Source organism: Lagenorhynchus albirostris, chromosome 3 (assembly GCF_949774975.1).
Source record: "Lagenorhynchus albirostris chromosome 3, mLagAlb1.1, whole genome shotgun sequence".
In the NCBI taxonomy this organism is placed as follows: Eukaryota; Metazoa; Chordata; class Mammalia; order Artiodactyla; family Delphinidae; genus Lagenorhynchus; species Lagenorhynchus albirostris.
In genome coordinates, this window is record NC_083097.1 from 815,792 (window position 1) to 836,311 (window position 20,520).

At 64.9% G+C, this 20,520-nt stretch overlaps 1 protein-coding gene across 1 annotated transcript; it reads left to right on the plus strand.

Annotated features, from left to right (window-relative positions):
* Positions 1–2,045: 2,045 nt before the first annotated feature.
* Positions 2,046–17,555, plus strand: SLC6A19 (solute carrier family 6 member 19). The gene is made up of 12 exons (XM_060146822.1): positions 2,046–2,247; positions 8,586–8,726; positions 9,140–9,277; positions 10,053–10,234; positions 10,655–10,765; positions 11,050–11,162; positions 13,078–13,206; positions 13,358–13,514; positions 15,002–15,206; positions 15,348–15,507; positions 17,034–17,196; positions 17,352–17,555. Exons 1-12 carry the CDS (start codon positions 2,046–2,048, stop codon positions 17,553–17,555), a joined length of 1,905 nt encoding a protein of 634 aa, XP_060002805.1.
* Positions 17,556–20,520: the final 2,965 nt, after the last annotated feature.

Genomic DNA, 20,520 nt, shown 5'->3' on the forward strand with positions numbered 1-20,520 from the left:
CGAGTGCACCGGGAGGCGAGGACAGGCTTCAGAGCGGGACTCGTGGAAACGGCACAAACCAGACGCTGTCCCGCAGGTTGAGGACAGATTGACGGACCGGGCACTTCCCGCGAGAAGACAGCGGGGCGGAGGCACGAAGAAGCCAGGGACCTCGCTTGGCCCGGGAAGCCGGGAGCGGGAGGTGCCCTCCGGAGCAGCAAACCCAGCTGTGCTTTCAGAGCACAGGTGGACGGTGGACGGACAGACGGCGCCCGGGGGCGGGGGTGGGCAGCGCCTCTGGGTTCTGGGATGTTCTGTCTCTTGATCCGCGTGATTGTTACAGGGATGTGCCCACTTTACGAAAATTCACCAACCTGTCAACCAGTAACAAAAAGACATGTGTTCACATACAGTTATCACAGCGATATTTATAACAGGGAGAAGTCGGAAGCAGCAGAGGTGCGCCACGTCAGGGAAAGTTTCTGTAGTAAATGACAGCAGGCCCGACACCCGGAGCACGCTTGACGTTCCGCATCAAAAATGATGTTTGAAAGAAAAATTTAACACAGAGCTAATAAAATAAAATAAAGAAGAATCTAAATTTAGTTTAAAAGTTTTAATTTAACGAACGGAACATTCTCAAGATATGATGTTAAGTAAAAATCATGCACAGGGGCTTCCCTGGTGGCGCAGTGGTTGAGAGGCCGCCTGCCGATGCGGGGCACACGGGTTCGTGCCCCGGTCCGGGAAGACCCCACATGCCGCGGAGCGGCTGGGCCCGTGAGCCATGGCCACTGAGCCTGCGCGTCCGGAGCCTGTGCTCCGCAACGGGAGAGGCCACAGCAGTGAGAGGCCCGCGTACCGCAAGAAAAAAAAAAAATCATGCACAGACACTGACATGTCAAGTAGTGGGTGAGTGGGTGTCATACACATTTATAAAACTGTATAGAACAGTGAGAAAATTCCTGGTGTAAACTCTCCAATTTTCCTTACTCTAAGCATGTATTGTTTTGTAATAAAAAGTTGCTAGGGCAAATGTGAGTGAAGAGACAGGGAGAGGAGAGTGCAGCCGGGAACGGGGGACCAGGCAATCAGCCAGAGAGCTAAGTAAGCCGCACGTCCGTCACAGGAGAGGATGCTCCTGTGGATGGGAGAGCAGGGCCACCCGCAGTCTGTGTCTCGCTCGAAGCGGGAGGATGGCCCCCTGGACACCCGGAGGGCGGCAGGGCCGGAGGAGCAGTAGGGGCCTTGGCCGGAGTGGGGGGCTAGGCGAGAGCTCACGGCAGGGCAGGCAGGGCCTGCAGGCTCCGGAGGCCTTTGCCCGTAGAGACATAGGAGCTGGTGGAGGGTTCCAGCTGGGGGGCGGGGGAGGGGCGGGGGCGGCAGGGCAATGGCTCTGAGCCCCCAGGAGAGCCCGTGGGGATGAGGACCCAGCCTGGAGGCCCCACCTGAAGCAGCTCTGGGCACCGGGCGCCGGTGGCCCCGCTCTCTGAGGACCTATTTAGAGCCCAGAGCTCGGGCCGGAGGGTCTAGGCGGCACCGAGCTCAGCGTAGACAGGGCTGCGGGCTGCTGCCAGGATCCAGGGCTCCAGCTGGAAGGCGGTCAGGATGCCCCGCGTCCCCGCGCTGGCAGCGAGAGCTGGGGAAAGAGGGCCCCTCCCGTCCTCCTCAGGGGGGGCTGTGGCCGGTGGGCGGGGCTCCGAGGGTGCGGAGAGCCCGAGTCCTGCAGAGCCAGGCGGCTGTCCTACCATCGGGTCCCTCTTCCCGGAGAGTCCGGTGTGCGCGGTGGGGGTGGGGGTGGGCGAGGCTCACCTGAGCCGCTGCCTTGGCGTTTGCACAGGGGGAGGGGCCGGCAGCGCCAGGGAGCAGCCCGGAGGGTCCACGGCGCCTCTGCAGATAAGGCATTAACAGTCTGGTGGACTCGCCCTCCAGATCTGCTGACGCTTCCTTTCGGCCCAGGTGCTCGGGGTGAGGTGCCAAAGGTTCCCTATAAAGTGCTGGGGCTCCGGCCCGTGGCCACTTACCCTCTGCTCCGGCCGCGCCTGAGGGACCCACCTGCGCCCGCCATGGTCAGGCTGCTGCTGCCCAACCCCGGCCTGGAGGCCCGGATCCCCACGCTGGCCGAGCTGGAGAGCCTGGAGAAGCAGGAGAGCAGCTCCCGGCCGAAGTGGGACAACAAGGCTCAGTACATGCTCACCTGCGTGGGCTTCTGCGTGGGCCTGGGCAACGTGTGGCGCTTCCCCTACCTGTGCCAAAGCCACGGCGGAGGTAGGCGGCGGGGCGGGCGACGCACACGCCTCCGCCCAGGCCCCACTGCGGCCTGGGGGCCGGCAAGCCCCTCGGCTCCGGGCGCGCCGGGCCGGCGCATCCAGGGCCTGCGCGTCAGGTGGGCCCCCGTGCTCCAGCACCCTGGAGCCCTGCCCCGTTCCCAGACCTGGTCTGACCCGGGGGCGGGGGTCAGGGAGGAGCCGGCCGCTCCTCAGGGGAAGCCCCTCCTCTGAGCGTGGAAGGTGCTGGCCCGACGGGCAGTGACGCCGGCCCTTGGTGAGTCTGCCATGTGGGCACCGGGCTGAGCCCGCCCCGTGTGTCACCTTCCATGCCGGCCTGGGGTAGGGGAACGGGACCCGGGAGGAGGTCTGGGGCAGGTGCAGCGCTCACGGGACGGCCGAGAGCTGGCGGGTCGGATGCTCTGGGGATGCTCCTGCTTCTGTGGGCTCTTGAGCGCCCTCCAGTGGCCTGAGTCAGTTCTAACTCTGAGGAAGCTGCGGGCTCTCCCAGGCTTTGTGACACGAGTGTCCACCAGAAGAGCAGACGTGGAGGTGGCCTCCCGGGGTCCCCGCAGTGCCGCCCCCAAGGGCTCGAGCTCCCGAGTGTCTGCGAGGGTGTGTCCTCTGAGCCTCTGGTCCAGGCTGCGCTTCCCTCTGTGCCTGGGGCCCCAGGGAGCCTGCGAGGTCAGGACCCCCAGCCTGAGTCCGGCCTGTTCTTGCCGGGCTCTCAGCGGCTTCAGTGAGGCTGGTGCCCCCCTCTGGAAGTTGCTGGTCACGGCCCCTGAAGGGCCGTCCTGGCGGAGGGTCCCAGCCTCGAGTCCAGCCCAGGGACAGGAGGTGGGCAGGGAGGAAGGGCTGAACGCTCCCTCTGCAGGTGGGCCCCCGGGGGGCCCGGGATGGACCCACTTTGTGGGTGGAGGCCAGGGGTTTGTCCCTGAGAAGAGGGGGCTGGGACCCCAGAGCCGGGCAGGGACGCCCGGGAGGACCACGCGGGCAGCAGCTGCGAGGTCTTCAGTGAGAGTGACAGAGCAGAAACCGAGACCTCAGACTCCCAGGGAGCCTAGGCCCTTGACTAGGAACAGCTCCCCGTGGGAAGTGGGGTTTCCGGGCGCAGCTGCACGCTGGCCAGGAGCCTGAGGGGCAGCGCGAGAGCGGCCTGCAGACCCCGTTGACGGAGGCGGCTGGGCTCCCTCAGGCGGCCCCGCCCCTCCTCAGCTTGGGCGAGGGTGGAGGTCCAGCCCCCGGCACCCTGGGCGAGGCTGCCGCCCGCCCTGCCCTGGACAGGTCGGGACTCTGGTCCACCCGCCCCCCCGCCCCCGGAGGGCCTGACCACAGTCCTCTGGGCCAGCTCACAGGTCAGGAGCTGGGCGTCCTGTCCTCCACACCCGGGAGACGATCCCTGAGGACAAGGCAGCGGGTGGCCGGGGACCCATCAGGGTGACGTTCAGCCCCCGCAGAGCCAGCTAGGAGGGAGGGGGGTGGTTGTCCAGCTTGCGGAGAAAATGCCGCCTTTGAAGGTTCTTGACCTCCTCCCACCCTGACCGTCCGTTCTGGCTTGGTGAAAACTTACTTTGTCTCCAGTTATTTCCAGGAGTTTTGGGTCATTCAAGAAGCAGACGATCTTTTACTTTACTTTAAACTTTATATTATGAATAAAAGTAAACACAGAAAAGTAGAGGAAGCCACAGTAAAGACCCCCAGGCCCCCGGAAGCCACAGTAAAGACCCCCAGGCCCCCGGAAGCCACAATAGAGACCCCCAGGCCCCCGGAAGCCACAATAGAGACCCCCAGGCCCCCGGAAGCCACAATAGAGACCCCCCGGCCCCCGACCCAGGCTGAGCATCGGCAATGCTTTCCCGCTGTTTGCTGCGTGTGTGGCCACGTGCGCGCTGAGCGGCTGCCGCACGACCCTGGGGGACCCTGCAGTCACGGGCCTCTGGTTCTGGGTCTCCCGTGGGTCCCGGCGTCTCCGCTAGCAGGGGCTGCGGGTGTGCAGCCCTCGCCTCCACCCTCCCGTGGGCTGGCCTGGCCTCCGCTCGCCTCTGCTCTGGGGTGAGTGTTTGCTGTTAGCAGAGAGCAGGGGTCTGTGGCGCTGAAGGAGCTGCAGGCAGGCTCCTGGCTCCAGCCACAGAGGAGGAGCTTGCTGGCCCAGAGCAGCCCCATGGGCGGGCGGGTGTGGGAGCCCCGGCTGTTTCAGCTCCCTGGGGCTTGGGAAGAACCTACTGCTTTTCTGGGCTTGGGGGGTGCGGGAAGCTGGCATCTCTCCCCACCTCCCTCCCCCACCCGTCCGCACCGCTCCTCCCTCGACGCCTCAGGGTGGCCTCACTTCAGGAATCTCCTCCTTCGTCCTTTGTGCCCCTCCTTCCCAAGTCCCCGGTGAGCGTTCCGTGGGCCCCGCACGCATGGTTATATGTCCAGCCGGCAAGCGGGCAGTGCACCTACTGCCTGTCTTCTGCTCCGACCAGGAGTCCAGCATCGGGCGCCACGCTTGCATTCAGCTCCCTGGTCCCCACGCCGCACCCCGCCCTCCCCCGCGCCATCTGGGTTTCCAGGAGGTGGGCCCCCCCGGGGTGCCTGGATCGCCAGTCTCCACACCCCGGCTCTGTCCACTCCCTCTGCGATGGCCACCTCTGCCCGTCCAGCAGACCCGGGGCACACACGGGCTGGGTGCTCCCGCAGGGGACAGGGCCCAGGCGAGGAGGGCAGAGCAGGGCCCGCGGGAGTGCGGGGTCCCGGGTGGTCCCACTTCTGGGGTCGTGACCTCTAGGCCCTGGACAAACCCAGGCCTCCTCTCCGCCCCCAGGCCCTCAGGGCAGCTGCTGTGCCCGCAGGGCGGTGCCTCGGGGCTCTGGCGTCCCCTGGCCTGGGGGACCTGGACGCCTTTCAGGGGTCCGCTCTGCCAGATGTTGACTGGGACCGCACAGACCAGCAGGGTGGACCAGGCCCGGGGAGGGCAGGACCCGCCCGCGCGGCTTGGGCCCCTCCCGCAGGTCGGCTCCGCGGCAGCCGAGCAGGGTCTCCCGGGCACTAAGTCCAGATCACGGGACTGGCAGGGATGCAGGGCAGGCCCTGGGTGAGGGCGGGCGGTGGTGTCATTTGGGGAAATGGCGGGGGGACCCACGGCCCCTCCCTGGGTGTCTGGGGAAGGGCAGTGCCCGGGGGAGGCTGGCCCTCAGCTGAGGCACCTGCTGCCCACCCCCAACACAAGCCCAGGCACGGGACCACCCCAAGTCCCCGGGCAAATCCTCGACACGGGAAGGGCAGCAGCCTCAGTTTCCACTTCGCTTTCCTCCTGGAAGCCGACTGAGGGTCTGCGATTATCCTTCATGATTAAACAAAAGTGAGGCGCCCCGGGAGACTCCAAAGCTGAGAGGTACCCCGCACCCGAACCTGCGCCACGTGGGCCACTGCCAGGCCCTCTTCCGGCAGCTCCCTCCTCCCTCGTCCGGCAGCTCCCTCCTCCCTCATCTGGCAGCTCCCTCCTCCCTCATCTGGCAGCTCCCTCCTCCCTCGTCTGGCGTCTGGCTTCCTGATTTTCGGAGAGAAACTCCATGTCGTTATCCCGGGGCGGGGGTGGGGTGGGGTGGTGTTTACGTCTCCTGCCCCCGCATCTCTCTCTGCATGTGTGTCCCTCCGTGGGGGCCGTCTCCGTCTCTGGGGACCTTTGGAACCATGCCGGGCACCGGGCACTTACGTGGCTTTCCTCCCTCACTGAGACCCACAGCCCTCCTTCCTCTGTCCCTCCGCCTCCTCCACACCTGCCCCCACAGAAGGGAAGCCCGTTTAAAAAGGGAAGATGCATATTCCCTGGAGCCTGAGTTTCTTGAGAGAAAAGAAGCCAAGAACCGCACACCCCTGGAAAGAACAAGGTGCAGAGTGCCTGCCTCCTGCTGGTGCTGCTAGGGCTGGGGGAACTGGGCAGGCGGACTGCACAGCATGGGCACACAGGAGGGCTCCCTGGCCCAGCCCACCTCTGGGGTGCAGTGGACATGTGCTGGTCCCACCCTCCCATCCTCTTGAAGCTCTAGTCCCCGAGGAACTTGTGGGAGGGAGAGGTGCCAGGACCACAGGCAGCAGGGGGGGCTTCCTGGAAGAAGTGTATCCAAGCGAGGTTTTCAAGGATGAATAGGAGTTTCCTGCTGGAGGTGAAGGGGCAGGGAGACTGGGGGTGGGGGTGAGTAAAAGTGGCCTCATGAGGGGAGGGGACGGGATTTGGAATCCTGGGGTTGTTTTCTTCTTGGTAGTTCTGCCCAAAAGATTTTCAAATCAAGCTCCCAAGAAAATGTCAGATAGACAAATCTTATGTCAACTTTACCTTCACTGACAGAGGGATCGCAGGAGTCCCTGCCCTGAGCCTACGTCTTCGGCCATGTCCCCAGACCCAGGGCAGCTCCCCTCCCCTCCCTCAGGGGATCCGTCTGCTGGGCCTTCTTTTCCTGGGGTCTTTCCTCGTGGTCACAGCCCACACCCCTTGCTTCCTGGCCCTCGGCCCCCTGGCAGCCCTGGAACCGGAAGAAGCCTGTCCCTGCAGCCCCAGGTTGGGAGAGAGTCTTGCGGCCCATGGCCCCTCAGCGTGCTGGCGTGGAGACTGAGGAAGGGCCACGGGGAGGGCGGAGGTGCCACTGGGCTCTGGGGCCTGTCCGCCCAATGTGAGGGCTCTGTGGAGGCAGACGGAGGAGGGAAAAAGAGAAAAGGCCGAGGGACTAACCCAGGAGCTAAAGGGAAAGCTGGGCTGGCAGAGGCTGTGGGCCCCCCGCCCCTCCAAGTCCCTCTCGACACACACACGCACACATGCGTGCTCAGCACGCATGTGCACACAGACACACACTCTCAAACACACCTGCACAAGGACACACATCCCTGTGCACGCTCACACCGAGTGTCCACATACATACGGACACGCCCACATGCTCACACATACACACTCATTCACATACCCGTGGGCGCACACACACTCACACACGTGTGAACGCACACATGCGTGCACTCACCGGCACACACAGCGCCAGGCCAGTGAGGACCTCTAGCTCAGGGTGTGACACGCACGCTGACCGGGAGGCCAGTGTGGGGAGGTGGTGGCCTGGCTGGGGTCTGGGAGACAGCGGGGCAGAAGTGAAGAGTTTGAGATATCTGGGGGAGAACAGAGAATGAGCGTGCCGGAGAAAGGAGGCGGGGGCAGGGAGGACTAGGGGGAGAGGTGGGCGCAGGGATGGCAGGGAGACGGGGGCTGCACAGACACTCCAGACGGGGTGTCACACCCAGGGTGAGGGGCAGATGCGGGGCACCCCCTCACTTGGTAGGTTCACAGCTGGACACCGGCCACTTGGGGCGGAGAGGTAGTGCCACAGAGCGAGCATCCCAGGGCAGTGCTGGCAGCCCCGGTGTCCTGGGAACCCAACCGCGCGACCCCATCGGGCTGGACCTGGATCCGCTCGTGAGTCCTGAAGCAGTCGTGTGTTTCCAATTCTTATCACCCAGTTTCGGCTTTGAGCTTCGTCCCGATTAATGTAACGACCTTTGGTGACCACGATTGTGCTAATCTCGGCTGCGTTGCGCCCGGTGCGGTGCCAGGCCGTGTGCACCTAGAATGCCCCCCCTGTTTTCCCCAGAGCCCGGTTCAGGGTGTTGGGAGCAGCTGGGGGGCCCGACCTGGATCAGGCCAGGGCGGCTGGTACAACCGTGGCTTGGGGGCTGGGGGTGGTGGTGCTGAGGACAGAGCAGTGGGAAGGGGCGTCGCTGTGGGCTGGGTAGCAGAGCCCAGTGGGCGCACACGCACCATGAAAGCAGGTGTCACCACGTCCCCGTCCTTCATTTACACTCGGCAGATGTTCACGGGGCTCCTGGTCGGTGCCAGGCTGGACCCTGCTGCCCGTCAGGGAGCAGGGCCGGCAGGTGCTGCGTCTGCTCCCGCACGTCCCCAGGGCAGGGTCCCTGAGCCTCAGATTCAGATGCCCTCCTGCCAGATGTCCGGGTCAGCCTCTGAACCCCTGGCCTCTCCCCTCTGCCCTTCCCTACCTTTGCGTGGGGTGCCACGTGTGTCCACACCCGCTGAGGGGCTCACCCTGGCGCGTGCCCCTCCCCGGGCTCCACCTACACGTGGACACCATCCCTCGTCCTCCGGGGGCTGTGGCGCAGACAGCGTCCTGCAGGGATGGCAGACAAGGGTGAGCCGGCCCCCGTTAGGAGGTGGCGTGAGCCCCACCCACAGCAACACCGCTGGCCGTCACCACGGGCACTGTCGACGGCGATATCCTTTGTGTTTGTGACAAACGCCTGTGAAGGTGGCCTGTGCAGTCCAGCGAGCCGCCCCCTGACTGCACACCGCCCCTCCCTCTCCAGGGGCGTTTATGATCCCTTTCCTCATCCTGCTGGTCCTGGAGGGGATCCCCCTGCTGCACCTGGAGTTCGCCATCGGGCAGCGGCTGCGGAAGGGGAGCGTGGGCGTCTGGAGCTCCATTCACCCGGCCCTCAAGGGCGTAGGTGCGTGTCTGCACTCAGACTTGGGCGCCTGCCTGGGGTCGCGTGTTGGCAGCCAGCCCCACCCCGTCCTCCTTCCTTCCCTTCACGTTTCAGGGAGAGGAAGGTCCCGGGACTCCACGGCCCCCACCCTGAGGCCTTTGCAAACCCTTCCTTAGAATCTCCTGGGGTATGGCTGCAGGGTCCAGGCCACCAGGGGCTAACCAGGCAGCAGAGGACGTCCCGAGTCCCCAGGCGTGCAGGACCTGGGAGGGGCAGACATGTGGGGAGAGCGGAGCGCCCCACGGCCTGCCCAGAGCAGGGACCTGGAGGGACGCTGACCACCGGGGGCTGCCCCCTGCTGTCTGGGGCCTCCGTCCACGCACACGCAGTGGGCCAGGAGGCTCCCCCAGAGGTGACCTCCCCACCCCCCTCAGGCATCGCATCCATGTTCGTGTCCTTCATGGTGGGTCTCTACTACAACACCATCATCGCCTGGGTCATGTGGTACTTCTTCAACTCCTTCCAGGACCCCCTGCCGTGGAGCCAGTGCCCGCTCAACGCCAACCAGACAGGTGAGCCCTGGAGGGCCTGGGGGGGGGGCGCCGGCCCGCGAGCAGCCGCCCTCTGATTCCCTGAAGTTCGCGTGGTTGTAGCCCAAGTTTGGCAAAAACCGGAGCACAGAGAGGGGCGGGCCCTGCCCCCGAGGGCTCCCTGGCCGCACTGGGACCGTTCAGGGCAACTTCCTGTCTCTGGGGATGGGGGCGGGGTGAGGGTGAGGGGAGGTCTGCCAGGATTAGACCATGCCCCCCTTGACAGGGTCTCTCTGTGGTTCCGTGAGCCTGGGGGGCAATCAGGACCCTGGGACCCTGGGGCTCAGAGTGGCGAGAGTGTGTGAGGTTGAACAGAGCTGCCCGGTGTGGGCTCCGGCCTGGGACCCCCAAAGACTGGTGATCCCCGAATGGCTGAGTGCCGTGGGGTGGGGGTGGGGGGAGAAGGCAGGCAGTCGAGGCCCTGTGTGCACGCCACACGTGTGCAAGGGTGTGTGCATTGTGTGCCTGTACCTGGGTTTGCATACAAGTCCGTTTGGTGTGTGCATATGCTAACCATGTACACAAGTAGCGCACGTGCACACGATCGCATGCAAGCGTGCCCGCGTGCGCACACACCTGCTAGTACGTCGCGTGCGTATTGTCTGTTGCGTGTGTCTGTGTGGGTGTGCACACACGTGTATGCCTGGGCACAGGCGCACTGCACCCCTGGCATCAGTGCCCTGGGACCTGGGCCCGAGTTTCCTTCCTGGGGGTCCGTGCGCTCTGTGACCCACACTGACGCGGGCGCCCGTGCCAGGCTACGTGGAGGAGTGTGCCCGCAGCTCCTCCGTGGATTACTACTGGTACCGGGAGACCCTCAACGTGTCCACCGCCATCGACGACTCGGGCTCCGTGCAGTGGTGGATCCTGCTGTGCCTGACGTGCGCCTGGAGCGTGCTCTACGTGTGCACCATCCGCGGCATCGAGACCACCGGGAAGGTGCGGGGACGGCGGGGGGGGGGCCATGCCCAAGCTGCTGCCCACCCCTGGGGGCGTCGGGGGGCCACGCCCAAGCTGCCGCCCCTTCAGCCAGCTCCGGGGCCCAGCCCCCGCGTGCCCTCTGTCCGGGAGGGCTGTGCCGGTCACCCAGGCCCGCGCCACAGACTCGGTGCTGGACCAGGTGGCTCTCGAGCACATGTTTAAGAAGCCGAGTGGGGGAGTGACAGTGACGTCCGTCTGATGGGCAGAGCTAAACAGTAACCATGTTCACAGCAGAACATAGAAACCAGAGAGGGAGGCTGGGTCCCGGGGCGCACGGAGGAGAGCAGCGCAGGTCCCATGTGGCCAGCCCTCCTCTTCGAGGCCGGGGCCCCCACCCCCGCTCCGGCCTCCTTCGTCCCACACCTGCCACCTCCCCAGGCCGTGTACGTCACGTCCACGCTGCCCTACGTCGTCCTGACCATCTTCCTGATCCGGGGCCTGACACTGAAGGGAGCTTCCAGTGGCATTATCTTCCTCTTCACGCCCAACGTGAGTCCCCGCCGGCCACCCGCTGGCCTGGGCACTGCAGCGCCTGCCTGGTCCCAGGGTCCCTGCATGTGGGCCGGGCCTGTGCGGGTCATGGGCCGGCTCAGCTGCGGCTCTGGGTGGAGGGTCATCAGCTGTCTCCTCGGGGCCGTTTTCCCTCTGACCGCCTGCCGGTGGCCTCGGCCGTCACCTTGCCTCCAGGCTCCCGTCCCCCCTGGGCGCCCCTCCTGTGTCTCCCACGCCCCCGCGTCAGCGGCGCACAGCCGAAGGTGTCTGTTTGGCCGCAGGTCACGGAGTTGGCCAACCCAGTCACCTGGCTCGACGCGGGGGCCCAGGTCTTCTACTCCTTCTCGCTGGCCTTTGGGGGCCTCATCTCCTTCTCCAGCTACAACTCTGTCCAGTGAGTACGAGGGACAGAGGGTCCCGTGGGCGGCAGGGTTGTCACTCCACCAGGTGTTCCGGTGCTCAGAGCCTCAGTCTCCACATCGGACCTGCCGTGAGCGTGAAGGGAAGGGACGCGCGCTCTCCAGAGGCGCCGGTCCGGGCGGGCGGGACCTGCTTACCCTTTCGCCTCCCCTTTGTGCCTTAGCCCTTGCGGCAGCGAGCGCTGCTGCTACCCCCTCCGTCCCCCACCCCTCGGTATCCCGCGCCGTCCACCCCAGACAGACACCCACACCCACACCACCCACCCCAGGGCCTCCAGGGGAGCGCAGCGGTGTCCGCTCATCTCATAAGCACTTACGGAGTGCCCGCCCCCGCCTCCCACACGCCAGGACCCACGCTCCTGGGTCCCGCGTCCACGCGTCCGGCAGAGGCGCACCAGCACGGTGAGCTTCTGTCAGGTCGCAGGCAATGAGAGACTCGGAGAAAAGGAAGAACCGAGCAGGGCGAGGGGTCTGGAGCCGGGGGCTGGGCCGGCTTGGCGTCAGAGCGGGCTGGGCCTCCAGAGCACGTGAACAAAGGCTCCGACGGCGGGTGGGCGCCGAGTGAGGTCGCCCAGGCCGGGGGCGCCGAGTGAGGTCGCCCAGGCCGGGGGCGCCGTGAGGCCCAGCGGATTGGCGGCGGGGGGTGGGGGGTAGTTGAGGGTGAAGATTCAGCTGCTTCCAGCCGCACACACCCGCCCCCTTTAAAGCGCACAGTCCCGTGGCTTTTCGTGTGTTCACGGTCATGCAACGATTGCCGCTAATCCCAGAATATTTCCAACCCCCGAGAGAAAGCCCGCACCCTCCCCGGCCCCGGAACACTCAGCCGCTTTCTCCCCGGGGGTCAGCCCCTCCCGGCATCTCACAGATGCGGCCTCCACCAGGCTCCGCCCTCTGTGTCTGGCTCCTCCCACTGAACTTGGCCCTCGGGGTTCGTCAGGCTCCTTCCTTGCGTGGCTGAGTCGCCCTGAGGCCTGTGGACGGGCCACGCCGGGCTCCGTGTACCGTCCCGTGGCCGCCGGCACCTGGCTGTGTCCACTTTCCGGCTGCCGTGAACGCTCGCGTCCAAGCTCCGCGTGCGCCTGTTCTGGCTCCCCACAGGGGTACCCCAAGGGGCAGGGCTGGCGGGCTGCAGGGCGGCTCGAGGTCTAAGCATCTGGGGCGCCGTTCTCCACCGCGGCCCCCCCACCTCACAGCCCCCCCAGGGCCGTGTGCGCGGCCCTGGTCTCTCCACACCCTCACGCCCACCCGTCACTCTCAAATGTTTTGGTTCCGGCCGCCTCGGTGGGTGTGCCGTGGCGTCTCACTGTGGTTTGACTTGCATTTCCCTGGGGCTCCTGATGGAAGCGCCTGGAAGGATGGTGTTGTCAGCAGCGGGGAGGGGGGAGGTCAGTGGTCATGTGCTGAGCTGAGGGAGGCTTCGGGTGTCCAGGTGGAGGGGGGCGTCCTCAGCCGTGAGGGCCTGCGGCCGGCAGAAGGGGTCCCGGCCAGGGGGTGGGGGACACCTGGCCCACGCCGCCTCTTTGAAGCCTCTGTGGCTGGCGGGCTGTAAGGTCCAGGCCGTCCTGCCCGCGTGGGGCTGACGAGTCACCTCCCGGGCCCAGAGCAGACGCTGGCCCAGCAGAGACTTGAACACAGGCATCTCCGGCTCCAGCTCTGGGGTCCCCAGGGCCTGTGGGGGCACCGAGGGGCCACCAGGTCGCAGCAGGGCTTGGGGACCGTCACCTGGCATCGGGCGGGCTGTCCGAGAGCCCCCTCCCCCATCCATGCCTGGGGCGGCTCCGTCCCAGGCTGGCCCGATGGCTCTGGCCGTCCCACTCGTGCCGGTGCGGGCTGGCCGGGTGGACACGGCGTCCCCGGGCCTGTGGTCACTGAAGCCGCTTTCGTCCGCAGCAACAACTGCGAGATGGATTCGGTCATCGTGTCTGTGATCAACGGCTTCACGTCCGTGTACGCGGCCACCGTGGTCTACTCCATCATCGGCTTCCGGGCCACCGAGCGCTTCGATGACTGCTTCAGCGCGTGAGTGGCCGGCTGGCGCCCGGGTGGCCGCTGCGTCCCCGCCCCTCGCCTCCGCCTCCAGGGAGCCCGCCCAGGGCTGGAGTCAGCCTCACTCTCTTTCCAGGAACATCTAGCCCGCCCGGGGCTGGAGTCAGCCTCACTCTCTTTCCAGGAACATCTTGACACTCATCAATGGGTTCGACCTGCCTGAAGGCAACGTGACACAGGAGAACTTCGCCGAGATGCAGCAGTGGTGCAATGCCTCCAACCCCGCGGCCTACGCAGAGCTCAAGTTCCAGACGTGCGACATGAACACCTTCCTCTCGGAGGTAGGCACCTTGGGCCGCGAGGCAGGGCAGCGGGCACCTTGGGTGGACACCAAGCTTCCCCCGGGAGCTCAGTTCTGACAGACCCGTCCCCCTGCCACGTGCCGGCCCACCCTGCCCCTCCTGCCCCTTGGGCGCCGGGTCTAGGTCACCAGCGTCTGCTGGGCCACGAGCCCCAAGTGTGAGGCCCTGAGATGCAGAGGCAGGGACCCAAGGGCCCCCATGGGCCTGACCTCTCCATGGCCTCAGGTCAAACACACAAAAACACCCCGGGGTCCATTTTTACTTTAATTTCTTCTGCAAAAAGGGCAGAGTCATTATAACTGTACTTTTTTTTTTTTTTTTTTTTTTTTTTTGCGGTACGCGGGCCTCTCACTGTTTTGGCCTCTCCCGCTGCGGAGCACAGGCTCCGGACGCGCAGGCTCAGCGGCCATGGCTCACGGGCCCAGCCGCTCCGCGGCATGTGGGATCTTCCCGGACCGCGGCACGAACCCGCGTCCCCTGCGTCGGCAGGCGGACTCTCAACCACTGCGCCACCAGGGAAGCCCATAACTGTACTTTTGAAATTGCTTGACGGCCTGTGGCTGTCACGGTGCTGGGAAACCCTCGCCTGACGCACAAATGCTTTGAACACCAGCTCCAAGATTAGTGACGTTTCATTCTGTGATGCTCGTGGGCCAACATTTACTAATTTTGTTTTTGCAATTTTCTTATTTGGAGCCACCCGACATTTCAGGGCACGTGGAGCATTGTGGGGGCCTGGCACTGTTTCTCCGGCAACAGCACAATCTCGCCAGGAGTGGACACAGAGCAGAGGGTCCTCCCTGCCTGGCTCTCCCCTGGGAGCCCCGGGTGAGAGGGACGAAGTCACAGTGACCCCCTCCCCCGCCAAGAGACTGAATTTCCTTTCTTTTTAAAAAGCAACCTTATCGAGGTGTCAGTTCTCACCTGGAAGCTCTCCCGTGTCCAGCGCAGTTTGCAGGGTTTTAGTAAGTTTACGCCGTAAGTTCACGCAGTCCCGCACCTTGGACGTCCTCCGTCAGCAGAGCTCCTGCCCCCCTCCCCACGCCCCGGGCAGCGCAGACGTGCTTTTGTCTTTTCCACGGGGTCTGGGCTCTTAGACCCCCGGACACGCTCCTCCGCGGTGTGGGCACCAGGCCGCTGGTGACGATGCCCCTCAGCCTCCCACCCTTCTGCGCGGAGCTGAGTCCTTGTGTCCTGGGCCCTGGCGTAAACGCTGCTATGCTGCCTTGGGCCCCGGCTTCTGATGGGATCCCGGCCCTGCGTGGGTCCTGCGGGGGCTGCCGGTTCCCCGCTCAGTCCCTCCGAGCTCAGGTTTAAAATACGCTTAGGGCTAAAAGACGAGATCTGGTCGTTTCCCCGAATGGCTCCCGTCAGCCGTATTCGCGTGGTGCTGGCTGGCGGGCGGGGGGCCGTCTGACAACAGGGCCAGCCTGGCCCCTGGGTGACGCGCCTGCCGCACCCTGCAGGGTGTGGAGGGCACCGGGCTGGCGTTCATCGTGTTCACCGAGGCCATCACCAGGATGCCGGCGGCCCCGCTCTGGTCCGTGCTCTTCTTTATCATGCTGTTCTGTCTGGGCCTGTCGTCCATGTTCGGGAACATGGAGGGTGTGGTGGTGCCCCTGCAGGACCTCAACGTCATCCCCAAAAAGTGGCCCAAGGAGCTGCTTACAGGTAGGCCGGACCGGGGCCGGGGCTGTGCGGGCAGAGCTGGGAGGACCGGCTCCGGGGGTCTCGGCCGTGGTGCAGATGTGGGGCCTGGGTCCCCGGCGGCCCGCTCTGCCCCGGCGACAATGGCCCTGCTGTGCCCCGCAGGCCTCATCTGCTTGGGGACGTACCTCCTCGCCTTAGTTTTCACGCTGAACTCCGGCCAGTACTGGCTGTCCCTGCTGGACAGGTACGCGGGCTCCATCCCCCTGCTCACCGTTGCCTTCTTCGAGATGTTCTCCGTCGTCTACGTGTACGGCATAGACAGGTAAGAGGGAAGGCGAAGGACCATCTCTAATGGCCAGGGGACATTCCCATCACGGGACAAAGGGATGCGTTCGGGGCAGGACAAGGGGCGGCAGGCCCGCGAAGACACGGGACCAAGCCTGCATCTCCCTTCCGGCCCGGCGTGGTGTAGGCAGGGGCCTGGCCCTGGGAGGGCGACAGGGAGAGAAGAGGGGTCCCGCATGCATGCAAACCGTACCCCCTCCAGCCTCCGGATGCTCCCAGGCCCCAGGATAAGCGCTGGCAGCAGCGGAAGGAGATAGCACAGTCTCGGGGTGGGTGAGAGAAGCCAGGGTGGGTGCACAGGCAGGCCGCTTGCTGTGGGTAGAGGGGCTTCCCCAGCACCCCACCTGTGGGGTGCACAGCCAGGGCTGCACAGCCAGGGCTGCTCCCTGGGGTCTGGGGAGGGCTTCTCAGGCAAAGAAAGGCAGACAAGTGTGGCCTGGTCAGCCATCCCTTGGCCAGCCGTTCGGGGCATCGGGGATCGGTGGGGACCCAGAAGACGGTCCCTGGGCTCTTAGTAGGAGCTGGACTCACCACAGCTCCAGAAATAATCTGCTGGAAACCCATAGAGGGAGCCACCTTGGGACCCCTTCCCTGCACCCCCAAGAGCACGCGCGTGTGTAAGGACACACGTGCAGGGGGTTCACTCGCAACACAACTTGAACCAGCCTGGTGGCGCCGTGGGGAGACTGAGGCGCACTTGGGAGACCTGCTGTGTGTAGCATCAGCAGACGTCAGGGAGGGACGTGCGGATGGAAAGGTACGGATGTCACCGCATGTGTGATGCTGACCTTGCAGCAGGTGTGAAACTGTCTGAGAGAGCACATCCCTCTGTGAACAGCCGGAAGACTGTTGAAGCCAGACACTGGCCCGGGGCAGCTGCCCTGTATCACTTGCCTCGGGGAGGACGGGCCGAGCAGAAGCGTCCGGTCACGGGGCTCCTGGGCCCCACGGGGGACGAGGCCCGGGCACCTGCGCTTCTCCAGCAGCATCGTCTGTGTTCGCCGGGCCCTGGACGGCTCACGTTTACGCTCTGCCCACTTTGTTCTGATTTCTGCAGATGACAAACGCATCTGTGCAGAAGGGCACTGGGCACAGGACAGGGGGAGATGGTGAGGTTCCCCAAGGTCAGGGCTGCTGCCATGCCAAGGAGGCTGAGGCAGAGGCTTCGACGGCTTCCCTCCTCCATCCCCAGAAGTTCCAGCCCCTCCTTTGCATCAGTGCCTGCCCGGGGCCACCTCTGACGCGAGTCCACAGTCCAGCTGGGCAGTGGCGCGGTGGGGCGGCGGGGGTTCTCAGAGGCTACAGATCGGCTTCTGCTGCACCCACGGTGGTCTTCCTCGGGGAGGTGCACCTTTGCCCAGAAGGATGTGACGGGTCAGGGTGCGGCGTGGCAGGACTGGGACCGTCTGTCTGGGGGTGGAGAGGCTGCCTGCCCTCCGCCGTCTTGGGATGAAAGGCATCTCGGTGTGCACCGGCGACAGTCCCCTCGGTCTCTGCTTCCAGGTTCAACAGGGACATCGAGTTCATGATCGGCCACAAGCCCAGCATCTTCTGGCAGGTCACGTGGAGGGTGGTGAGCCCCCTGCTCATGCTGACCATCTTCCTGTTCTTCCTCGTGATCAGCGTCAACGAGGAGCTCGTGTACAGCGTCTGGAACCCGGCCTACGTGAGCCCTGGGCCTCCGCGGTGGGGCTGGGGGCCGGCTCCCCCGCCCTTCAGCCTGGAGGCCAGGAGGGAGTCACACGGGGGAGAGGGCATTTCGCCCCGAGGGAGGCCCCGGCTGCCTCGTCTGCTCACCCCAAGGTCGCTCTCTCTCTCCAGGAGGAATTTCCCAAATCCCAGAAAGTGAAGTACCCGAACTGGGTGTACGGCGTGGTGGTCGTCGTGGCCGGGGTGCCCTGCCTAGCCATCCCTGGCTTTGCCATCTACAAGCTCATCAGGAACCGCTTCCAGAGGGCAGGGGACCAGCAGGGGCTGGTTGGCGCGCAGTCCACGGTCTCGGTGAACGGGGACGTGAGGTCTTGAGTGGCCCCGCCCACAGCACGGGGGGTGGTGCCAGAGGAGAGGGTGGGCTGCGTGCGCGTGTGAGTGCGTGTGTGCACGGGTGCGCGCGCGTGTGAGTGCGTGTGTGCACGGGTGCGCGCGCGCGTGAGTGCGTGTGTGCACGGGTGTGCGTGCGCGTGTGTGAGTGCGTGTGTGCACGAGTGTGCGCGCGCGTGTGAGTGCGTGTGTGCACGGGTGCGCGCGCGCGTGTGAGTGCGTGTGTGCACGGGTGCGCGCGCGCGTGAGTGCGTGTGTGCACGGGTGTGCGCGCGTGTGTGAGTGCGTGTGTGCACGGGTGCGCGCGCGCGTGTGAGTGCGTGTGTGCACGAGTGTGCGCCTGCGTGGGAGCGTGTGTACATGAGTGCGTGCCTGTGTATACGTGTGCACGTGTGAGTGTATACACGTACGTGCACAAGAGTGTTTGCATATGCGTGGATGCTGTGAGTGTGCACGAGTGTGAGTGTGTATGTGTACACTGCAGGTGTACAAGTATAAAAGTGTGTACACAGTGTGGGGGCCTACATAGGTATGTGTGTATGGGCGAGTGTATATACATGTGCAAGGCTATGTGTGCGTGTGTCAGTGTATGTAAGCATGTGTGCACAAAAGGAGACAGTAGGGACCCTCCTGGTGCGGGTACACACACGTGAGTGTGTGCACATGCATGTGTGTGTGTGCTTGTACGCGTACGTGTGAGCAGGTGCATGCGTGAGTCGGCACATGAATGTACTTGCACGTGTGTGTGTGCACGTCTATGCACCGTGCACACGTGTATTCGTGCATACGTGCGTGTGTGTGTGTACGCATGCACACCTGTGGCTATGTGTGTGCACACGCATGTTGCCCTGCAGCACGCATGCCTGCCCAGTGAGGCCAGCGGCCCGGGAGCAGCCTGGTGGTCCCCCCGCCCTGCCCGCACTCCCAGGGAGAGTCAGAGCTGCAGCGGGGGTGCGCCCGCTGGGCGTGTCCTGCTCACCTCGGCCCCTAGGAACATAATCTCGTTGCCCCCCACCCCCCTGCTGTCACCGCCTAAGCTCGGGACTCCCGCGGTGAGGTCGGGGCCTTTACCTCGTGGCTAGGAGCGCCCTTCTCAAGGCCTGTCCAGAGAGGCCAGTGAGCTTGCGAGAACCTGGCCGAGTCCTGTGGGGCCCCGCCCACCTGCTGGCTGCGAAGAGCCCCCGAGTCTTGGCCACATTCCGGCGTCGTGAAGGCTGACCCACTTAATCACTGCATCTGGCCGCCATGAACAGACGAATAGTTAATAAAACTCAGCTTGGGCAGTTTGGGGCAGAAAATCCCCCTTCGTGTTTTCTTGAGAGGACGGTAACTGCATGAACATTTAGCCAGGTGCTGGAAAAGATGAGTTACAGGGTAGCTAACTCAGCCTTGGCCACCGAGGTGGAGGACGGTGCACGCGTCCCGAGCAACGGCAGGGGAGCCACGAGGGCCCGGAGGACCGTCCACCCGGTGTCGCTCGGCGAAGGCTGGCGTCAGCTCCTCTCTCCCAGTCAGGGACGGGATGCGACACCCATTCCCAGGCCAGGTCACGTGGCACTTGGGTGTTTGTTTCCAGGAACTGGTCGCCTCCACTTTCCATGGAAAAATCTGGAAGTTTAAGTTAAACTGGACCTTCTGAGGATTCTCGGCGCAGGATGGGAGACCCGAGTGGGAGTGGGTCCCGGCGCCACGTCCCTCCCACTTGGAGACGCCCCGCCAGCTTCCGCAGGACCCCACCTCCCTGCTCCCCAGAGCGCTCCGACCCTCCTCTGGGACAGCTCTGCTGCGGACCCCCTGGACACACGCCCCTACCTCCCGCCCCGGGGCATGGAGGGGGACACGCTCGCAGGCGTGACCTGGCCGGGTTGGTCCGTCCGTCTCTCTGTGGCTTGGTGAGGGCTTCCTTCAGACTTCACATTTCGCAAATCGTTAGAAATCCGGGCTTTGTGGGCATCGCGCATCTGTCTGAATAAATCTCTCCCTTTCACGCTCTTGGCCTAAATGCTGTCTAAATGCAGAGGACGCACGAGCAGCGGAGCCCCAGCCTCGAGGGGCCGGGGCCGGACTGCGCTTCTGCTGCGCCCACGGAGCCCCCATTACCCAAGGTGCCCGGTGGAGTGCAGGGGTGGGTGCGCCTTGACCTCAGGATACGGGAGCTGCCGGCCGGGTCACTGTGGGGGCACAGGGAAAAGAGGGAGCTGGAGGCGCGGAGGGGAAGGCCTGTGTGGGTCACTCGGGGCTGGGCCTGCCCTCCCCTCCCCCCACTGCTTTCCATCTTCTCTGATTCTCCCTTTTCTCACTTTTTCCCATCCCAAAAAGGGATGTCTAAAAATGTGTCCCCTGGGGCCTGTGTTTCCGGGACCCCCATGTTTGGCCTCGGCAGCCCGGCTGCAAGCCCGCCGTCCAGGAAACATGAGATTATGGACGTAGGGCCCGGGCCTGTCCTAGTGGAAGCGTCTGCTGGGTCGGGGGCGAACGCGTCCAGGGGGCCCCAGTGGGAGTCTTAGGCTGAATCCGCCGTGACAGCTCACTACCTCTCCAGCCCGCAGGCAGGAGGTGCTCCGAGGTAAGGCGAGGGCTCACGTGTCCCCCCAGCCTGGCCAAGCCCCCTCCCCTGCACCCTGGTGTCACCCTCCCCCCCCAGGGAGCCCCCTGAGGATCCAGGCCCCCACTCCCTCCACGACCCCTGTGGCTCATGGTGGGCTCACACCCAGCGTGCATTCCTGGGCACCGGGGCGCCAGTGGACGCAGAGGGGAGGGCTGATCTTCTGGAACTTACCTGGGCATCCTCAGAACAGGAGCACTGGGAACCAGAGGGAAAGTTCACGTTCAGACAGTCTGAGAAGTTTGGAAATCGCTTTGGAAGATAAATGCGGCTTAAAAATGAACGCGGCCCCAGGCCCGGCAGTCCTGCCCGGGCGCTGGCCCCACGCCCACACAGAGCCGCGTG